This window comes from Neoarius graeffei, chromosome 14 (genome assembly GCF_027579695.1).
Source record: "Neoarius graeffei isolate fNeoGra1 chromosome 14, fNeoGra1.pri, whole genome shotgun sequence".
Classification (NCBI taxonomy): Eukaryota; Metazoa; Chordata; class Actinopteri; order Siluriformes; family Ariidae; genus Neoarius; species Neoarius graeffei.
Window position 1 is genome coordinate 61793045 of NC_083582.1, and position 19420 is coordinate 61812464.

General features: G+C 40.7%; 1 protein-coding gene across 1 annotated transcript in view; it reads right to left on the minus strand.

Annotated features, from left to right (window-relative positions):
- Positions 1-19420, minus strand: part of myo15b (myosin XVB) — a 75717-nt gene that overhangs the window by 33672 nt on the left and 22625 nt on the right. The window contains exons 16-26 of the mRNA XM_060938877.1: positions 19181-19329; positions 17077-17122; positions 16839-16963; positions 16606-16720; positions 16314-16489; positions 9719-9809; positions 7579-7641; positions 7423-7480; positions 7205-7329; positions 6932-7027; positions 1665-1900 (exon numbers count right to left, since the gene is read on the minus strand). Of these exons, the coding sequence (XP_060794860.1) occupies positions 1665-1900; positions 6932-7027; positions 7205-7329; positions 7423-7480; positions 7579-7641; positions 9719-9809; positions 16314-16489; positions 16606-16720; positions 16839-16963; positions 17077-17122; positions 19181-19329 (1280 nt within the window). The remainder of the gene's footprint in view (positions 1-1664; positions 1901-6931; positions 7028-7204; positions 7330-7422; positions 7481-7578; positions 7642-9718; positions 9810-16313; positions 16490-16605; positions 16721-16838; positions 16964-17076; positions 17123-19180; positions 19330-19420) is intronic.

The window sequence follows — 19420 nt, forward strand, 5'->3', positions numbered from 1 at the left end:
ACATTTTCCTTTAGAATTCGCTGGTATAATTCAGAATTCATTGTTCCATCAATGATGGCAAGCCGTCCTGGCCCAGATGCAGCAAAACAGGCCCAAACCATGATACTACCACCACCATGTTTCACAGATGGGATAAGGTTCTTATGCTAGAAAGCAGTGTTTTCCTTTCTCCAAACATAACGTTTCTCATTTAAACCAAAAAGTTCGATTTTGGTCTCATCCGTCCGCAAAACATTTGTCCAATAGCCTTCTGGCTTGTCCACATGATCTTTAGCAGACTGTAGACAAGCAGCAATGTTCTTTTTGGAGAGCAGTGGCTTTCCCCTTGCAGCCCTGCCATGCACACCATTGTTGTTCAGTGTTTTCCTGATGGTGGACTCATGAACATTAACATTAGCCAATGTGAGAGAGGCCTTCAGTTGCTTAGAAGTTACCCTGGGGTCCTTTGTGACCTCGCCGACTATTACACGCCTTGCTCTTGGAGTGATCTTTGTTGGTCGCCCACTCCTGGGGAGGGTAACAATGGTCTTGAGTTTCCTCCATTTGTACACAGTCTGTCTGTCTGTGGATTGGTGGAGTCCAAGCTCTTTAGAGATGGTTTTGTAACGTTTTCCAGCCTGATGAGCATCAGTAACACTTTTTCTGAGGTCCTCAGAAATCTCCTTTGTTCGTGCCATGATACACTTCCACAAACATGTGTTGTGAAGATCAGACTTTGATAGATCCTTGTTCTTTAAATAAAACAGGGTGCTCACTCACACCTGATTGTCATCCCATTGATTGGAAACACCTGACTCTAATTTCACCTTCAAATTAACTGCTCATCCTAGAGGATCACATACTTTTGCCACTCACAGATATGTAATATTGGATCATTTTCCTCAATAAAGAAATGACCAAGTATAATATTTTTGTCTCATTTGTTTAACTGGGTTCTCTTTATCTACCTTTAGGACTTGTGTGAAAATCCGATGATGTTTTAGGTCATATTTATGCAGAAATATAGAAAACGCTAAAGGGTTCACAAACTTTCAAGCACCACTGTAACTCAAAAAGTAGCAAATGCATTTTGATGAAATTTTAAAGAAAGGTGAGCCATGGGCCAAGGAACAATTGATTAGATTTTCATGGAAATCCGGATATGTATGCAGATCCAGGATTTTTTTTTGTCTGTTCCCAATATAACTCAAAAAGTATTGAAGGGATTTTGATGAAATTTGGTGCACAGCTTTAGTATTATCTGAGATTCAAGTGACTTGATTTTGATGTTGATGTCTTGGCAGAGGTATGCCCTCTTCTGAGTGCCCTTCTAGTTAGACATTTATAGCACATATATTCTTTGTAAAGTTAACACTAACACTGCCTAGTATCAATGGCTTTCCAAAAAAAATCACTCATTTATAATACCAATAGGATCTGAGAGATGGCAATGAATAAATTCTTAAATACAAATATATGACTGAATACAGATGTTAAAAATGTTTAATTGGCCATATATATTGGCTGCTTCTAACAAGATATACTATCCGTTCTTGGTGACATCTTTTGGTTACTAGTTCAGTGCTAGCAAAATGGCATAGAAAAGCATAACAGCACTCTAAATAAACATCACACCCTGTTATCACATGTTACATTACTGTCATACTTCAGGCTGATGTACATACTTGAGCAGAGGTTTATCCTGTGAAGGAGATGGTGTGAAGGCACTGAGACAGGAGGCCAGGAGAAACCAGCCCCTCACTGAGCCATCCTCATCCTCACGACCCCATGTGTGATAGACGAGCTGTGCCAGGATCTCATCCCTTAGTGAAGGTCTGCTTTGGCCTTTCTCCAGTATGTAATTCCCCAACATCTGCTCCTGCCATCCAGTCATCTCTGAGTCCCCACAGAAGCGTAGAATCTACAAAGAAAAATATCAATGTCTATTCTTGAGTCATTGATTTTTTTTGTGATTAAAGTGCAGCCTGGTGGTGTTGGTCCATGTGGTGTGGTAAATGTCCATCCATCCATTATCTGTAACTGCTTATCCTGTGCAGGGTTGCAGGCAAGCTGGAACCTATCCCAGTTGACTATGGGTGAGAGGCGGGGTACATCCTGGACAAGTCACCAGATCATCACAGAGCTGACACATACAGTGTCTTGCAAAATTATTCATCCCCCCTTGTGTTTGTCCTCTTTTGTTGCATTACAAACTGGAATTAAAATGGATTTTTGGGAGGTTAGCACCATTTGATTTACACAACATGCCTACAACTTTAAAGGTGAAAATTGTTTCTTTATTGTGACACAAACAATAATTCAGAAGAAAAAACAGAAATCTGGAGTGTGCATAGGTATTCACTCCCCAAAGTCAATACTTTGTAGAGCCACCTTTTGCTGCAATTATAGCTGCAAGTCTCTTGGGGTATGTCTCTATTAGCTTAGCACATCCAGTCACTGGGATTTTTGCCCATTCCTCAAGGCAAAACTGCTCCAACTCCTTCAAGTTAGATGGGTTGTGTTGGTGTACAGCAATCTTCAAGTTATGCCACAGATTCTCAATTGGATTGAGGTTTGGGCTTTGACTAGGCCATTCCAAGACATTTAAATGCTTCCCTTTAAACCACTCCAGTGTAGCTTTAGCAGTATGTTTAGGGTCATTGTCCTGCTGGAATGTGAACCGTCGTCCCAGTCTCAAGCCTCGGGCTGACTCAAACAGGTTTTCCTCCAGAATTGTCCTGTATTTAGTGCCATCCATCTTTACTTCAGTCCTAACCAGCTTTCCTGTCCCTGCAGATGAAAAATATCCCCACAGCATGATGCTGCCACCATCATGCTGCCACCATCATGCTTCACTGTAGGGATGGTGTTCTCAGGGTGTTGGATTTGTGCCACACATGGCATTTCCCATGATGGCCAAAAAGATCAATTTTAGTCTCATTTGACCAGAGAATCTTCTTCCATGTATTTGGGGAGTGTGCCACATGCTGTTGGGCAAACTCCAAATGTGTTTTTTCTTAAGCAATGGCTTTTTTTTCTGGCCACTCTTCCATAAAGCCCCACTCTGTGGAGTGTACGGCTTAAAGTGGTCCTATGGACAGATACTCCCATCTCCACTGTGAATCTCTGCAGCTCTTTCAGTGTTATCTTTGGTGTCTTTGTTGCATCTCTGATTAATGCCCTCCTTCCCCGGTCTGTGAGTTTTGGTGAGCGGCCTTCTCTTGTCAGGTTTGTAGTGGTGACATATTCTTTCCATTTTGCTATAATGGATTTAATGGTGCTCTGTGGGATATTCAAAGTTTGGGATATTTTTTATAACCCAACCCTGATCTATACTTCTCCACAACTTTGTCTCTGACCTGTTTGGAGGCTCCTTACTTTTCATGTTGCTTTCTTAGTAGTGTTGCAGAGTCAGGGTCCTTCCAGAACAGGTTGATTTATACAGACGTCATGTGACAGATCATGTGACATTTTGATTGCACACAGGTGGATCTTAATCAACTGATTATGTGACTTATGAAGTGAATTGGTTGGACCAGCTCTTATTTAGGGGTTTCATAAGAAAGGGGGTGAATACAGTACCTATGCACACTCCAGATTTCTGTTTTTTCATCTTATTGTTTGTGTCACAATAAAACAACAATTTGAACCTTTAAAGTTGTATGCATGTTGTGTAAATTGTTTGTGCCAACCCCCCAAAAATCCATTTTAATTCCAGCTTTTAATGCGACAAAAGAGGACAAACACCAAGGGGATGAATATTTTTGCAAGACACTGTAGAAACAAACAACTATTCACACCTATGGTCAATTTAGAGCCACCAATTAACCTAACCTGCATGTCTTTGGACTGTGTGTGGGGGACCGGAGCACACCCATGCAGACACGGGGAGAACATGCAAACTCCACACAGAAAGGCCCCTGTTGGCCGCTGGGCTTGAACCCAGAACCTTCTTGCTGTGAGGTGACAGTGCTAACCACTACACCACCGTGCTGCCCTGAATCTAATCCAATATTTCTAATTTAAATCTTAGTCGAATCAATTTACTGGTTGCTGTCAGGTCCAAATGCAACTCTAAATACGTGTTTTATTAAAGGTAGATGAACTTGGAAGCCAAATCTTTTCAACTTAGAGATAAAAGATAAATAGAAAGTGCTAGTATAAACCATAAAACGTAAATATATTGTGTGTGATATTTACATCGTTCCTCAGTTCACTTATAACTGTTCCTTGGTTAGAGTATTCAAAATGAGGTCATTTGATAAAAATGCTTAATTATACCATGTTCAAAAACCTTTGACTGAATATTTAGTTAATATTTGGTGACAATTTATGTTTAAGTGGGTGGCATAAATAGTGTAGGTCCACAAAACTGGGTAGAAAGAAATGCAGGAGTTACATTAAAGATTTGTGTTAGTGTAAAGAGGCAAGCTCTTAAGGCTGGAACAAAAGTACAGTTTGTAATTCAGTACAATTTTGCCCCAAGTTGGATTCTCAATTGCCATTGCACAGGCAGATACTGTTAGTGCAGATGCATTAATAAAAAAATAAATAAAAAAAATAGAAACTGGGTAGCTACAGTGAAAAAACAACAAAAACAAACAAACCCTGACTCATACTTCCCGTAAACCAATACACTATACAAGCCAACACACAATACCTGTTACCTGCTTCTACACAAAAAATATATCCTCTAAACACAAAATAGTAGCATAGAATTGAGTTAGTGTGGTGATTTTATACACTTAATGTAACAACACACATATGTAACCATGCACACATGCCTTGGTGTCATCATCCATCCATCCATTATCTGTAGCCACTTATCCTGTTCTACAGGGTTGCAGGCAAGCCGAAGCCTATCCCAGCTGACTATGGGCGAGAGGTGGGGTACACCCTGGACAAGTCACCATGTTATCGCAGGGCTGACACAGAGACAACCAACCATTCACATTCACGGTCAATTTAGAGCCACCAATTAGCCTAACCTGCATGTCTTTGGACTGTGGGAGAAACCAGAGCACCTGGAGGAAACCCGCGCAGACACTGGGAGAACATGCAAACTCCACACCTCGCTGGCCACTGGGCTCGAACCCAGGACCTCTTGCTGTGAGGCGACAGTGGTAACGACTACACCATCGTGCCACCCCTCTGATTTCATTTTTATAATGATTATATATATTATTTCAAAGCCAGTCATGTTGATTTTTCATCTCATCTAATTATCTCTAGCCGCTTTATCCTGTTCTACAGGGTCGCAGGCGAGCTGGAGCCTATCCCAGCTGACTACGGGCGAAAGGCGGGGTACACCTTGGACAAGTCACCAGGTCATCACAGGGCTGACACACAGACACAGACAACCATTCACACTCACATTCACACCTACGGTCAATTTAGAGTCACCAGTTAACCTAACTTGCATGTCTTTGGATTGTGGGGGAAACCGGAGCACCCGGAGGAAACCCACGCGGACACGGGGAGAACATGCAAACTCCGCACAGAAAGGCCCTCGTCGGCCCCGGGGCTCGAACCCAGGACCTTCTTGCTGTGAGGCGACAGCGCTAACCACTACACCACCGTGCCACCTGTTGATTTTTCAGTAAAGAGTAAATGAAGTTGATTCTATTAAAAATAATAATAAATTGATTTGTGAATGATCATAATTACAGTAAAATACAGCAAAGACATTGAGATTCTTTATACTGAAGGTTGTTTTTCTGTTAAATCACAGGCCTTTTCAAAAAGTGTATTATTCTAACTCCAGCACCTGCAGTGTTATCATATATATAATGAGTGAGCCAAGACCATGTTGAATTAAGCAGTTGTTCATTCTGGAGTGTTTTGCATGCTGACATAATACATTTTATCAAGTTATTCTGAATTGGATATTGTTACAAGCGGCAATGTGCATTTTCTTTTTTTAATCCTATGTTGTGGTAGACTGACCAAGGCCATGAGTGTTGTGGTCGTTTCCACCTGCAGCTTGTATTAATTTTTAACCTGAATTGACTCCAGTCATTTTGAATCATGTATTGTATGCTCTGAATGCTGTGTTGTTCATGACATATCAGTTCTTGTCATATGTTTTGATTCTTTCTGGATTGACCGTTCATATTGGAAAATTTGGCTTAGTTGATACAAAATATGAGAAGCACGAGATGTACTTCCCAATAGAAAATGTTGAAGTGGTATGACATGACGTGTTAACCAATGAAATTATTTGTATACACTGTGTTTATTTGAGACATTATAAAATGAGGACTTTGTGATTTTGAGTTGGTTCACTCTGCAGACTGAACACGGCTTTTATTAATTCATCTCATCTCATCTCATCTCATCTCATCTCATTATCTCTAGCCGCTTTATCCTTCTACAGGGTCGCAGGCAACCTGGAGCCTATCCCAGCTGACTACGGGCGAAAGGCGGGGTACACCCTGGACAAGTCGCCAGGTCATCACAGGGCTGACACATAGACACAGACAACCATTCACACTCACATTCACACCTACGGTCAATTTAGAGTCACCAGTTAACCTAACCTGCATGTCTTTGGACTGTGGGGGAAACCGGAGCACCCGGAGGAAACCCACGCGGACACGGGGAGAACATGCAAACTCCACACAGAAAGGTCCTCGCCGGCCCCGGGGCTCGAACCCAGGACCTTCTTGCTGTGAGGCGACGGTGCTAACCACTACACCACCGTGCCGCCGCTTTTATTAATTGATTTCATAAAAGTCTAAACTTTTCTGCAACCTCTTGGACTTTGAATAATTTTTGCTTGGGGGAGTTTAAGTTTTGAGAGTTTCCATGACATTAGAAGTGTAAAACATGTGTTCAAAACACCATAATACCAAACTTCAAATAGTGGAATAGTTGTAGAATCCAACATGTAGAGCAAGTTCATGACTATGTGATTAATAGTACATTTTTGTAGCATGCTCCCTTTACTGACCAGTTTGTATATCTCCAGAGCTATACGGGCATCTCCCGGCTCCAGAGAGGTGAGGGGGCTCTGAAGGGACTGACCCTGAGCCTGGCACCATCCATCCTGCAACAGAAGGAAGTATGAGCATCTAATCCCTGATCTACATAGCAATTATTAAAAGTATTAAATAGATACAATTCATACCACATGTGCATGTAAGATTAACTCTGAACACAGAACGCATAAAATAATAACAGTATGCACATTTTAAAATATATTTATGTACTGTATACACTGTACCTTGAGAACTGTGTTGGCGTATTGGGAGAATGGGTAGCTGTCGATATCAGGAGGCAGGGAGAGGTGGTGCTCAGCTTTGACCTGTGGTAGAGCTACCTCTATTACCCCTGACCCCTGTGGACGCCCTATTAAGGACAATGAGACAAATAAGCAATGAAAGGACAACTGCTGGATAATGAAATATTTATCCACATTAATAACACATTTATAACTTGTACCTGCTGCGCTACGCAATCGTGCTGATAGATCAGCTGGGATCTCCAGCATTCCCACATCCTAAAATAAAGAAAAATAAAAACAAACTAGCATGCAAACACTTCCGGAATTAAAAAAAAAAAAAGGGGACATGAAGCTGAAAAGGAAAGAACTCATACCATCCCTGAATAAGTAGACAGGGGTTTGACCACCTGCTTTGCTCTGGTTTGCTTGTTGTGTTCCTGTAACATCAAAGCAAAGCCAGTATTATACAAGCTAATAAACATTCAAAGGCTTTGTTATGAATGACAAAATCCTTTTCTTCTAGTTGAGTTTGCCTGGGTTCTCTTGTATTTCATCTTTACATGTAACACACGCTCTCTCAGGTTCGTTTCGCTACCTGTTCACTCCACTGTGCTATTCCTGGAAACAGAGCTTCTTTTATATACCTGGATCACTCCTGCCCCACCCCAAACATGGATAAAGAGTCCACAAGGCCAACCCTAATCAAACCACCTAATCTTTGGCTATAATTATGACTGGTGTCCTTTTACTGTTTCTTTTGTGTTTGTCACAGGTCCTATAAGTGTGATGTTTATTTCATGAAACGTAGAAAAGAAACGAAGACGTACAAGAGTGAGGAATCTATGATTTGTGCTCTCTAGGCCTGCCAAATTAGAATATATTCTTAACAGTAATCCACTTTTATCCTGAACACATTAGCATTGAAATGAAATAAACATTCCTTCACTGCTCTCAGTACAAACAATAAAAGAATAATACAAATCCATGTCATAATATTATACAGTGAAATAGGACATGGCTCGGTCTAAATGAAAGTGACAAGAAATGACAATGGGGAAGTAATAAAGAAAAAATAAACAGAAAACTAATGCTTCAGTATAGTTTGAGATTACCTCAGCTGTTCATTTTAGAAAAAGCCAACCCAGCCATGAATAAATGAAGGACTATATATGTTGCGAATTGTGCTGTAGACAAGTTGCAATCAATTTCTCTCATATCCATCTCCACTCTTCTTTTACTCACTCTCTCTATATGACTCTCACATTCTGTTAACATTTCATGATACATTAACTGGATAAATGTAACATAAAGTGCAGAAGAAATGAAACAGAACATACCTAAAGAAATGGTGTGATACTAGAAGTTGCCAGCCAAGAAGAGCTCTTAATAGATGCAGGCATATACATGTAACATCTCACGAAAAAAGAGGGTTTGAAGTCCAAACAGCAGAGTAGTGTGACAAGGTGTGTGTTAAAGCGAAAGAGAGAGAGAGAGAGAGAGAGAGAGAGAGAGAGAGAGAGAGAGAGAGAGAGAGAGAGAAATAAAGCTTATTGGGAGCAAAGATGAAAGGCCATAAAGACAAGGGAAAAAAATCCTAAGCTATAATATTACTCATGACGCACTAAGTATGACTAGTAAGGGGTGTGCGCTCACTGTGTTTCTTCTTCTTCTTCTTCTAACACCAATGCGATTTCCTTATGGAAAATTTCTTAACGTATAAATCAAAACAAATGCATATACACTTTTTACTCTGATTTAACATCACCTAATTACCTAATTTACTTAGTTTCAGTAATCAGGGTGGTTGTTTTCAACTGAAATTTTAATTTGTGGCATTTGTGTTAAATTGTGTTGTTGAATGTACTGAGATGCCTTGTAACAAGTAAGAAATAATATACCAACACTAATAATGTCTCAAAAATACATAAATATAGGCATACATATTATTAAATATGCATTAGGACATTACATATGCATTAGGACACGTGTTTCATACCCCCTGTATCTCAACAACCCTGAATCATTCGAGGCTCCCTTCCGTAACTGTGTCATTAATTATGTGTTGGTGTTGTGGTCTAGTAACGTGGCTACAGATTTGACATTTAATGATTTGTTCGTTGAGGAAATTGAAGACTGGAAACCTGGGACAGGTGATGTAAACTTATACTTTGACCCAGCTGTGAACATATAAAATCCAAGTCTAGAAAAAGTGGCAGAAGGGTGAGGTTATAGTTTATACACTATTTGAGTAATAAAACACAGGACAGCCCAGTAAGAGTCATTACACATGCACGCACACACACACACACACACACACACACACACACACACACACACACACACACACTGTGTGTGTGTGTGTGTGTGTGCGTGTGTGTGTATACACATATATATATATATATATATATGATACGTTGTTATAGAGTATGTGACAAGGGGGAGAGAGAGAGAGGGAGAGAGAGAGAAGTGATAGATACAAAGAACAAACAGATGGCATGTTTGTCATGAACCTACCCTCCACTTTCGTCTCTTGATCATATTTCTAGCAATCATAATAGCAGCCCAGAATTGGGTAAAGGAGCGCTTCAGTCTCTTATAATACTTCCTGTAAATGAGAGAAAATATATAACAGCTACCTCTTATTATAAGATATATTTTTTCTTTAAATGCATTTGCATGTAGGAAAGGTGGAAAGCCATGGCCTAAAGTTTAGAGATGCAGCTTTTGGACCAAAAGGTTGGCAGTTCAATTCCTTGGACCAGCAGGAATGACTGAAGTGCCCTTGAGCAAGGCATCTAACCCCCAATTGCTCCTTAGGCTGCTCTGGGTATGTTGTACGTCACTCTGGATAAGAGGGTTTGCTAAATGCCTGTAATGTAATGAATGTACAGTCAAAAGGGGTCAAAATTGGGCATGATTGTCATGGCAATATTGGGTTTTCAGTGATTTCATTGAACTGTTCTTTTTCTGGTGAATCATTAATAGAAATAAAAAAAGAATTTGGTGCACAATTTCTAGTTTATTTTGGGTTTTCTGAAACCAACACAGGGTCAAAATGATACATACAGAGTCAAATATTTACATACACCCATTATATTATTCATTCAGTGGCGCTGAATGTTCCAAAATATCTTTTGCCAAAGGCTCTTAACTTCCTGTTAGTGATCATGTTAGTGATTACAGCTGGTAGCTTCTCTGTACCAGCATAAAAAGAGTTTGTTTCTAAAATACAAGGGAGGTGAAGCTGTTGCAGGTTAAATCTGGTCTTAGGTTAAACCTGTAGGTAGAACTGGTGATCCACATTTTATCTAGGTAAAATGTGTATTCAACCTAGGTTCAACTCTCTGAAAAGGGATTTTTTTATGGGGTGTCATAGAAAAAATAGGGGTGTTTTTTTTTGGGGGGGGGGGGGGGGTTGAAATAATGAAAAAATAAAATAAAAAGAAGAAAATGGAAATTGTCCTCTCTCTCTCCCCTCTTTCTACCTACTCTGGTCCTCATCACTTGGACTCCCTTGCCTTGATGTCGTACCTTCTCAACTACCTCTCTACAAACGCTCAACAAATCACAATGAAATGAATTATTATTGTACTCACACCCTCCAGATCTGTAGTCCACAGTGTTTACCACTACACTACATAGGTTAACACTGCAAATTCTCCCATACCCTAACAAAAAGCTAACCCAAACCCTAAAATAAAACTAACCCAAACCCCAACAAAAAGCTAATCCAAACCCTAAAATAAAACTAACCCCAACCCCAACAAAAAGCTAACCCAAACCCTAAAATAAAGCTAACTCAAACCCTAAAATAAAACTAACCCAAACCCTAAAATAAAATTAACCCAAACCCCAACAAAAAGCTAACTGTCTCAAAACATACAACAATTATAAATTTAACCTAGATTGAATGCTATTTATATATTTAACCTAGATAAAATGTGGTTCACCAATTCAACCAAGGTTGAATACAGGTTTAACGGATTTTACCTGCAACATAGCCACTTTACCAAGGTCTGGAAGAAGACTTAAACTGTCACCCTCAGCTGAGAGGAAGTTGGTTCAGATGGTCAGGAACAACCCAGGAACCATCAAGGCACAGACCTGACATGAAGTGGAAGCTGCTGGAACACAAGTTTTACATCACCATGGACTGGGAGGCTGCTGTCCAAGAAAGAAGCCCCTGCTCCAAAATAAACAACTTCAAGCTCGACTAAAGTTTGCAGCTGACCACATGGACAAAGAAAAAACATTCTGAGGGAAAGTTTTATGTTCAGGTCAGAAGAACATTGAGTCGTTTGGCCACAATGACCAGAGGTTCGTTTGGAGGAGTAAAGGTGAGGCATTCAACCCCAAGAACCTGTACTGCTGTTTAAGCAACTGTTAAGCATGGTTAACAAAGTGGATGGAATAATGAAGAAGGAGGCCTGCCTCAGAATTTTTCAGCATAACTTCAAACCAACAGCTAGGCAGTTGAAACTTGGGCACAATTGGGTGTACCACAACTGGACAATGACCCCAAGCACATCAAAGCAGGTTGTGGAATGGACAACGCAAGCTAACATTAAGCTTTTGGAATGATTTTCCCAAAGTTCTGACCTCAACCCTATCAAAAATATGTGGACTGTGCGTAAAAGTTGGGCCCATGCCAGGAAACCAACAAATTTAAATGAACTCTACTAATTCTGCCAAGGTTCAGGCTCAGGGTCAGCATGCCTTAGCACTTAAAGGGCTTTAGACACTTCACTGAGAAACTAAAGGCTAAAACTTGTCGAAAGGGCATCACTCTGCAATCGACTCTTGGCAACTCTGCCAAGAAGAGTGGTCAAATATCCAACCAGAATTCTACCAGTTGCTTGTTGATAGCTACTAAAAGCTTTTGGACAAATTGAACCTCGCTAAGAGACATTTAACCAAATATTAGGTGTGCTGTATAGATATTTTGATTTATTCTATCTACATTCACTGGATATGAGCAATCGGGCACTTTGATTGGCTACTCTACTACTAGGCTATCAGCTCATATACCATGAGTAGAGAAAAACAAAATGGCAGATGGTGTTGCTGAACCAACCGAGGATAAAATAAAAACTCTACTCCAAAACAAAACCTCAAAAAATACAAAAAAGCACCAAAATATGGAATAAAAGTATTTGATGGTAAAAATGTATCTTTTTTAAATTTTTCCAATAATTACTGTTATAGCATTTTTCACAAATTGCTCCTGTCATTTTGCTGGCTTGTTTACATTCTTCATCTTTAAGCATTAAAATTTGTTGAATTTTTAGACTGGTTCAAAAGCTCAAAGAAGTTTGAAAATTACAGAACTGAAATGTCCAAGGAAGAATTAAATAAGTGTCTAAAGCTATTCTATACCTCGGCATGACAGCAAGACGGCACTTTCTACAAAAAAAAACAATAAATTCAATTCGTGCAGCCATCGATAGGTTTTTAAGAAGTCCACCTAAGTGGAAATGATTTTGTCAGACATTTTGTATAAAGTTTTTATTTATTGAATTTGCAAAAAAAAAAACCAACAACAAAAAACACTCTGTTTCTCAAAATTTAGCAGAGGGGAACCGTCAGAGCCTTCAAGGCCTTCAGAGAAGGCCCAAGCATATCAGCATTTCAAATGTGATATTTAATTTCTTTCATTCTTTAATTTCTTTCATTCTTTCATTATAATTATTCTCTTCTAATTTAGCTTATTTTCTATCAAATTTGCTTTAGAAATGAAAGGGTTACTGTCCTGAAAACATAGAGTTATCCAATGAGATTTTTTTGTTTGTTGTCTCTAAGCTAAGAAGAGTTTAGAGCTGGCTTACTCACTGGTTAGGACTTCATTGCTGGTACAGAAGGCCATGGCAGTGTATGTTTTATGTAGGAAGTGACAGATGAATTAACCAATTGGATTTTGATTTATAGTGGGAGGGACCAAAAATTTATCGTCCTCTGCCTTCTCGAAGGCCAACATGAGCTGAACCGTGAGTGGGCGCTGTCAGCACAGCAGTGAAGTCATGTTCCAGCCAGTGTAGTGTTCATCCGTAGTGTTAGTGAATGCTAATAAAGCAGTCAAGCCAGTGCTATCAAGAGCAAGTACCACAGGCTAATGACCGAGAAACTAACATTTCTGTCTCCAGAAGTTTTGGCTGAGCTGAAGTCCCAGCTCTAATAGTAACGGTTCACCACTGACCTTTAGAGGTACAATGGTTTGCCACTGGGGCAGTTCCCTCTAAAGTACTTATTTGTATCCTTTAGATACTTCTTGGGAACACACACACGTTTATATATATATATATAAAATAGGGCGGCATGGTGGTGTAGTGGTTAGCGCTGTCGCCTCACAGCAAGAAGGTCCTGGGTTCGAGCCCCGGGGCCGGCGAGGGCCTTTCTGTGTGGAGTTTGCATGTTCTCCCCGTGTCCGCGTGGGTTTCCTCCGGGTGCTCCGGTTTCCCCCACAGTCCAAAGACATGCAGGTTAGGTTAACTGGTGACTCTAAATTGACCGTAGGTGTGAATGTGAGTGTGAATGGTTGTCTGTGTCTATGTGTCAGCCCTGTGATGACCTGGCGACTTGTCCAGGGTGTACCCCGCCTTTCGCCCGTAGTCAGCTGGGATAGGCTCCAGTTTGCCTGCGACCCTGTAGAAGGATAAAGCGGCTAGAGATAATGAGATGAGATATATAAAATATATGAGGTGTACCCTGCCTCTTGCCCATAGTTAGCTGGGATAGGCTCCAGCTTGCCTGCGACCCTGTATATATATATATATATATATATATATATATATATATATATATATATATACACACACACACAGTGGGGCAAAAAAAGTATTTAGTCAGTCACCAATTGTGCAAGTTCTCCCACTTAAAAAGATGAGAGAGGCCTGTAATTTTCATCATAGGTATACCTCAACTATGAGAGACAAAATGAGGAAAAAAAATCCAGAAAATCACATTGTCTGATTTTTAAAGAATTTATTTGCAAATTACGGTGGAAAATAAGTATTTGGTCAATAACAAAAGTTCATCTCAATACTTTGTTATATACCCTTTGTTGGCAATGACAGAGGTCAAACGTTTTCTGTGAGTCTTCAAGGTTTTCACACACTGTTGCTGGTATTTTGGCCCATTCCTCCATGCAGATCTCCTCTAGAGCAGTGATGTTTTGGGGCTGTTGCTGGGCAACATGGACTTTCAACTCCCTCCAAAAATTTTCTATGGGGTTGAGATCTGGAGACTGGCTAGGCCACTCCAGGACCTTGAAATGCTTCTTACGAAGCCACTCCTTCGTTGCCCAGGCGGTGTGTTTGGGATCATTGTAATGCTGAAAGAGCCAGCCACGTTTCATCTTCAATGCCCTTGCTGATGGAAGGAGGTTTTCACTCAAAATCTCATGATACATGGCCCCATTCATTCTTTCCTTTACATGGATCAGTCATCCTGGTCCCTTTGCAGAAAAACAGCCCCAAAGCATGATGTTTCCACCCCCATGCTTCACAGTAGGTATGGTGTTCTTTGGATGCAACTCAGCATTCTTTCCCCTCCAAACATGACAAGTTGAGTTTTTACCAAAAAGTTCTATTTTGGTTTCATCTGACCATATGACATTCTCCCAATCCTCTTCTGGATCATCCAAATGCTCCCTAGCAAACTTCAGACAGGCCTGGACATGTACTGGCTTAAGCAGGGGGACACATCTGGCACTGCAGGATTTGAGTCCCTGGCGGCGTAGTGTGTTACTGATGGTAGCCTTTGTTACTTTGGCCCCAGCTCTCTGCAGATCACTCACTAGGTCCCCCCGTGTGGTTCTGGGATTTTTGCTCACCGTTCTTGTGATCATTTTGACCCCACGGGGTGAGATCTTGCGTGGAGCCCCAGATCGAGGGAGATTATCAGTGGTCTTGTATGTCTTCCATTTTCTAATAATTGCTCCCACAGTTGATTTCTTCACACCAAGCTGCTTACCTATTGCAGATTCAGTCTTCCCAGCCTGGTGCAGGTCTACAATTTTGTTTCTGGTGTCCTTTGACAGCTCTTTGGTCTTGGCCATAGTGGAGTTTGGAGTGTGACTGTTTGAGGTTGTGGACAGGTGTCTTTTATACTGATAATGAGTTCAAACAGGTGCCATTAATACAGGTAATGAGTGGAGAAGAAGTTACAGGTCTGCGAGAGCCAGAAATCTTGCTTGTTTGTAGGTGACCAAATATTTATTTTACCGAGGAATTTACCACTTAATTCATTAAAAAATCCTACAATGTGAATTCCTGGATTCTTTCCCCCCATTCTGTCTCTCATAGTTGAAGTGTACCTATGATGAAAATTACAGGCCTCTCTCATCTTTTTAAGAGGGAGAACTTGCACGATTGGTGGCTAACTAAATACTTTTTTGCCCCACTGTGTGTGTGTGTGTATATATATATATATATATATATATATATCATTATCTCTAGCCGCTTTATCCTTCTACAGGGTCGCAGGCAAGCTGGAGCCTATCCCAGCTGACTACGGGTGAAAGGCGGGGTACACCCTGGACAAGTCGCCAGGTCATCACAGGGCTGACACATAGACACAGACAACCATTCACACTCACACCTATGGTCAATTTAGAGTCACCAGTTAACCTAACCTGCATGTCTTTGGACTGTGGGGGAAACCGGAGCACCCGGAGGAAACCCACGCGGACACGGGGAGAACATGCAAACTCCACACAGAAAGGCCCTCACCGGCCCCGGGGCTCGAACCCAGGACCTTCTTGCTGTGAGGTGACAGCACTAACCACTACACCACCGTGCCGCATATATATATATATCTTGGCCCTAAAGAGGGACACATAGTTACCTTGAGGTCCAATAATGAGCCCTAGGGGGTACATTAGTGTAGATTGTACCTTGGGGGACAGAAATGGACTCCTACTGTACCCCTATTTCTGATAGTGTGCATATCAGAAATACAAAATATCAAGACAATTACTATTATATTATGACAATATTCTTCAGAACATGGAGGGAAACTGGAGCTCAGGAAAGCAGGACTAAACACTCGAATATTAGTTTAAAACACTGTTCTTATCTCCTGCTTTCCATCTAGCTGTGCTCTCAGGTCTGACCTGGCCTGGTGACCTCTGATATAGGACTGGAGTATAATGGCTTTCTGTTTGAAGAAGCGGAAATTGCGTCTGCAGATAAAGCCACGGATGTTCCTCTGGATAATGATGGCTGCCCAGGTTTGAGTGCTACTCCATTTCTGATCCACTTGCTGGTACAGTGATTCCTTCATAAACACCTGAGAGTGTGAAGGTTAATTGTAGCTGTGAGTATAACAGCATTCATTTATCTCAACTGTCTTTAGACAATAGATATATGAGCCTGTCCCACAAGAAATGCTGCATGTTGCTGTACCTTGTTCAGACCTAATTGATACTGAGTGTCCTCAGCACCCATGAACTCCAGCAGGGAAACGACCTGTTCTTTATCAGAGAGGTTTACATCCCGCTGTGCTAACAGCACACCATACCTAGCATGAGTGAGTGAGTAAGAGAAAGAGAGATTTTGAAGACTGCTTCATAAATGCAGAACCATATTTTTTTTGTTTCAGTTATCTTCTTGTTAAACATTAACGTTACATTCAATACCTCTCCATGAAATCCTTGAATGGGATACGAATAGGAAATCCCTGTTTTCTAATCTGAATGGTCTCTAGGATTCCTCCATGTTTCAACTGCGTGGTGATGTACTCCACGTCAAATATTCCAGGAAGCTAAAATAGGACGGAGAAATGGAAAAAAAAATACACAGCTGTGTCAATGAACTTCATTTTATGACTTAAGTACATTTCATTTGGCATAGATAAAGTAGGCAGAAAGAATTTACCTTTACATAGTTTGGCTTAAAACATCGGATAAACATATTTTTACACCTGAAATAGAGGCACAGAGAACAAATAAAGTATTTTTTTTAAATATCAGAAGTATTAACCAAATGGCTCTATTTCAATGTAAGCAAGAATGCAGGTATAATTCAGTGATATAACACTGGCATACTGACAGTTTGGTTTAACAGAAGGGAACCATCAGGGCCTTCTAGACCTTCAGAGAAGGCTCAAATATATCAGCGTTTCAAATGGTATATTTAATTTCTTTCATTCCTTCATAATTTCATTATAACTATTCTCCTCTAATTCTAATTTGGTCTCATTTCTATCAAATTTGCTTCAGAAATGAAAGGGTTACTGTCCTGAAAACATTAAAACAGAGTTATCCAATGAGATTTTTTTGTTTGTTGTCTCTAGGCAGAGAAGAGTTTAGAGCTGGTTCACTCATTGGTTACTGCGAGTTGGCCTAGTGGTTAGTGTGTCTGCCTCTCGATCGGGAGATTGTGAGTTTATATTCACGGTTGCGTCATGCCAAAGACAATCATAAAAATGGTACCTACTGCCGTCTGGCAATACAGATGCGAGTGGAGAGTCAAATGCTTGCGGTTACCAGAGGACTAGCTCCCCACTGTAACCCTAGCTATGTAATAGGCGAGAGGCCAAGGGCTATGGAAACGGAGATCGGTGCTGCCACATGGTAGGGGAAGGGACTTTATTTAATCCTTTTTCATTCAGTAACCACTTTATTCTGTTCAGGATTGCTGTTGATCCGGAACCTATCCCAGCAACACAATGCTGGATGCACACTTTCACACATTCATTCACACCTACAGCCAATTTAGAGTGTCCAGTCCGTCTACTGGCATGTTTTTGGGAGGTAGGAGGACACCAGAGAACTGAGGAAACCCACATAGACATGAGAAGAACATGTGAAACTCCCAGTGGCGAACCATTACTATTAGAGCTGGGACTTCAGCTCAGCCAAAACTTAGCCAGACACAGCAAAAAAGCAACAGGGCAAAGGATTTTGCAATGGATTAGCGGCAGGCTGCCAGGTAGTTCTGTTGTGTGTAGTTGTCGATGTTGATTTTAAAAGTAACTAAGTAAATTACACAGGGAAATGGATACTTAAGTCTGAGTGAAAAATACTGTGGCGAGCGTGCATGGAAGAAGAGTCTTGAGACAGAAATCTTAGTTTCTCGGTTGTTAGCCTGTGCTACTTGCTCTTGATAGTACTGGCTTGACCACTTTATTAGCATTTGCTAACACTACTGATGAACACTATACCGGCTGGAAGGTGACTTCATTGCAGTGCTGACAGTGTCAACTCACAGTTAAGCTCACGTTGGCCTTCGATAAGGCCGAGGGTGATAAATTTTTGGTCCTTCCCACTGTAAATCAAAATCTGATTGGCTAATTCGTCCGTCACTTCAGACATAAACAGACACTGCCATGGCCTTCTGTCCCAGCAATGAAGTCCTAACCAATGAGTGAGCCAGCTCTAAACTCTTCTCAGCCTAGAGACAACACACAAAAAAATCTCACTGGATAACTCTATTTTAATGTTTTCAGGACAGTAACCCTTTCATTTCTGAAGCAAAATTGATAGAAAATGAGGCCAAATTAGAATTAGAAGAGAATAATTATAATGAAATTATGAAAGAAATTAAAGAATTAAAGAAATTAAATATAACATTTGAAATGCTGATATGTTTGGTCCTTCTCTGAAGGCCAGAAGTCCCTGACAGTTTCCCTTTGGAAACTCCAGACAGTAACCTGAGGATCGGATCAAAATGGGACCCTGAAGTTGTGACATGGCAAAACTACGTGACTGTAAAAATGTCGAGGCATTGAGGATAAGAAGAGTTAATCTGACGGGCTCTCTCTGAGCATGTATTCAATAATGTATTAATTCTAACCTGACCACTTATTACTATGCAGCATCATTGATGCTCATGAAATTACCAACAATAATTCTGCTATTCTGTTTTTTCTTTTAACTTTTGTATTTGCTCTATGATCACCACAATAAGGTCCTTAGAATACAGCACAGTTCACTGAGAACACTAAAGCACTGTATACTGGTGGTGAGTTTGTGAAGACCTGTCCAGCCGTGTGATGAGTTCGGTGAGTGACTGTTGAAAGTGTGCAGCTACAGTTGATGCCTGGTGCCGGTTTCCTCTCCCTCTGGCACGCAGCTGTTTCTGGTGGATGCAGTGTTCCTGCACCTTACGGAACAGACCTGATACCATCTGCACACACCACATGCACTCATGCATAAGCCTTGAGGAACATTTCATTCAAATATTGATGACTTTAGTATGTTAGAAGGCAAAATAAAAT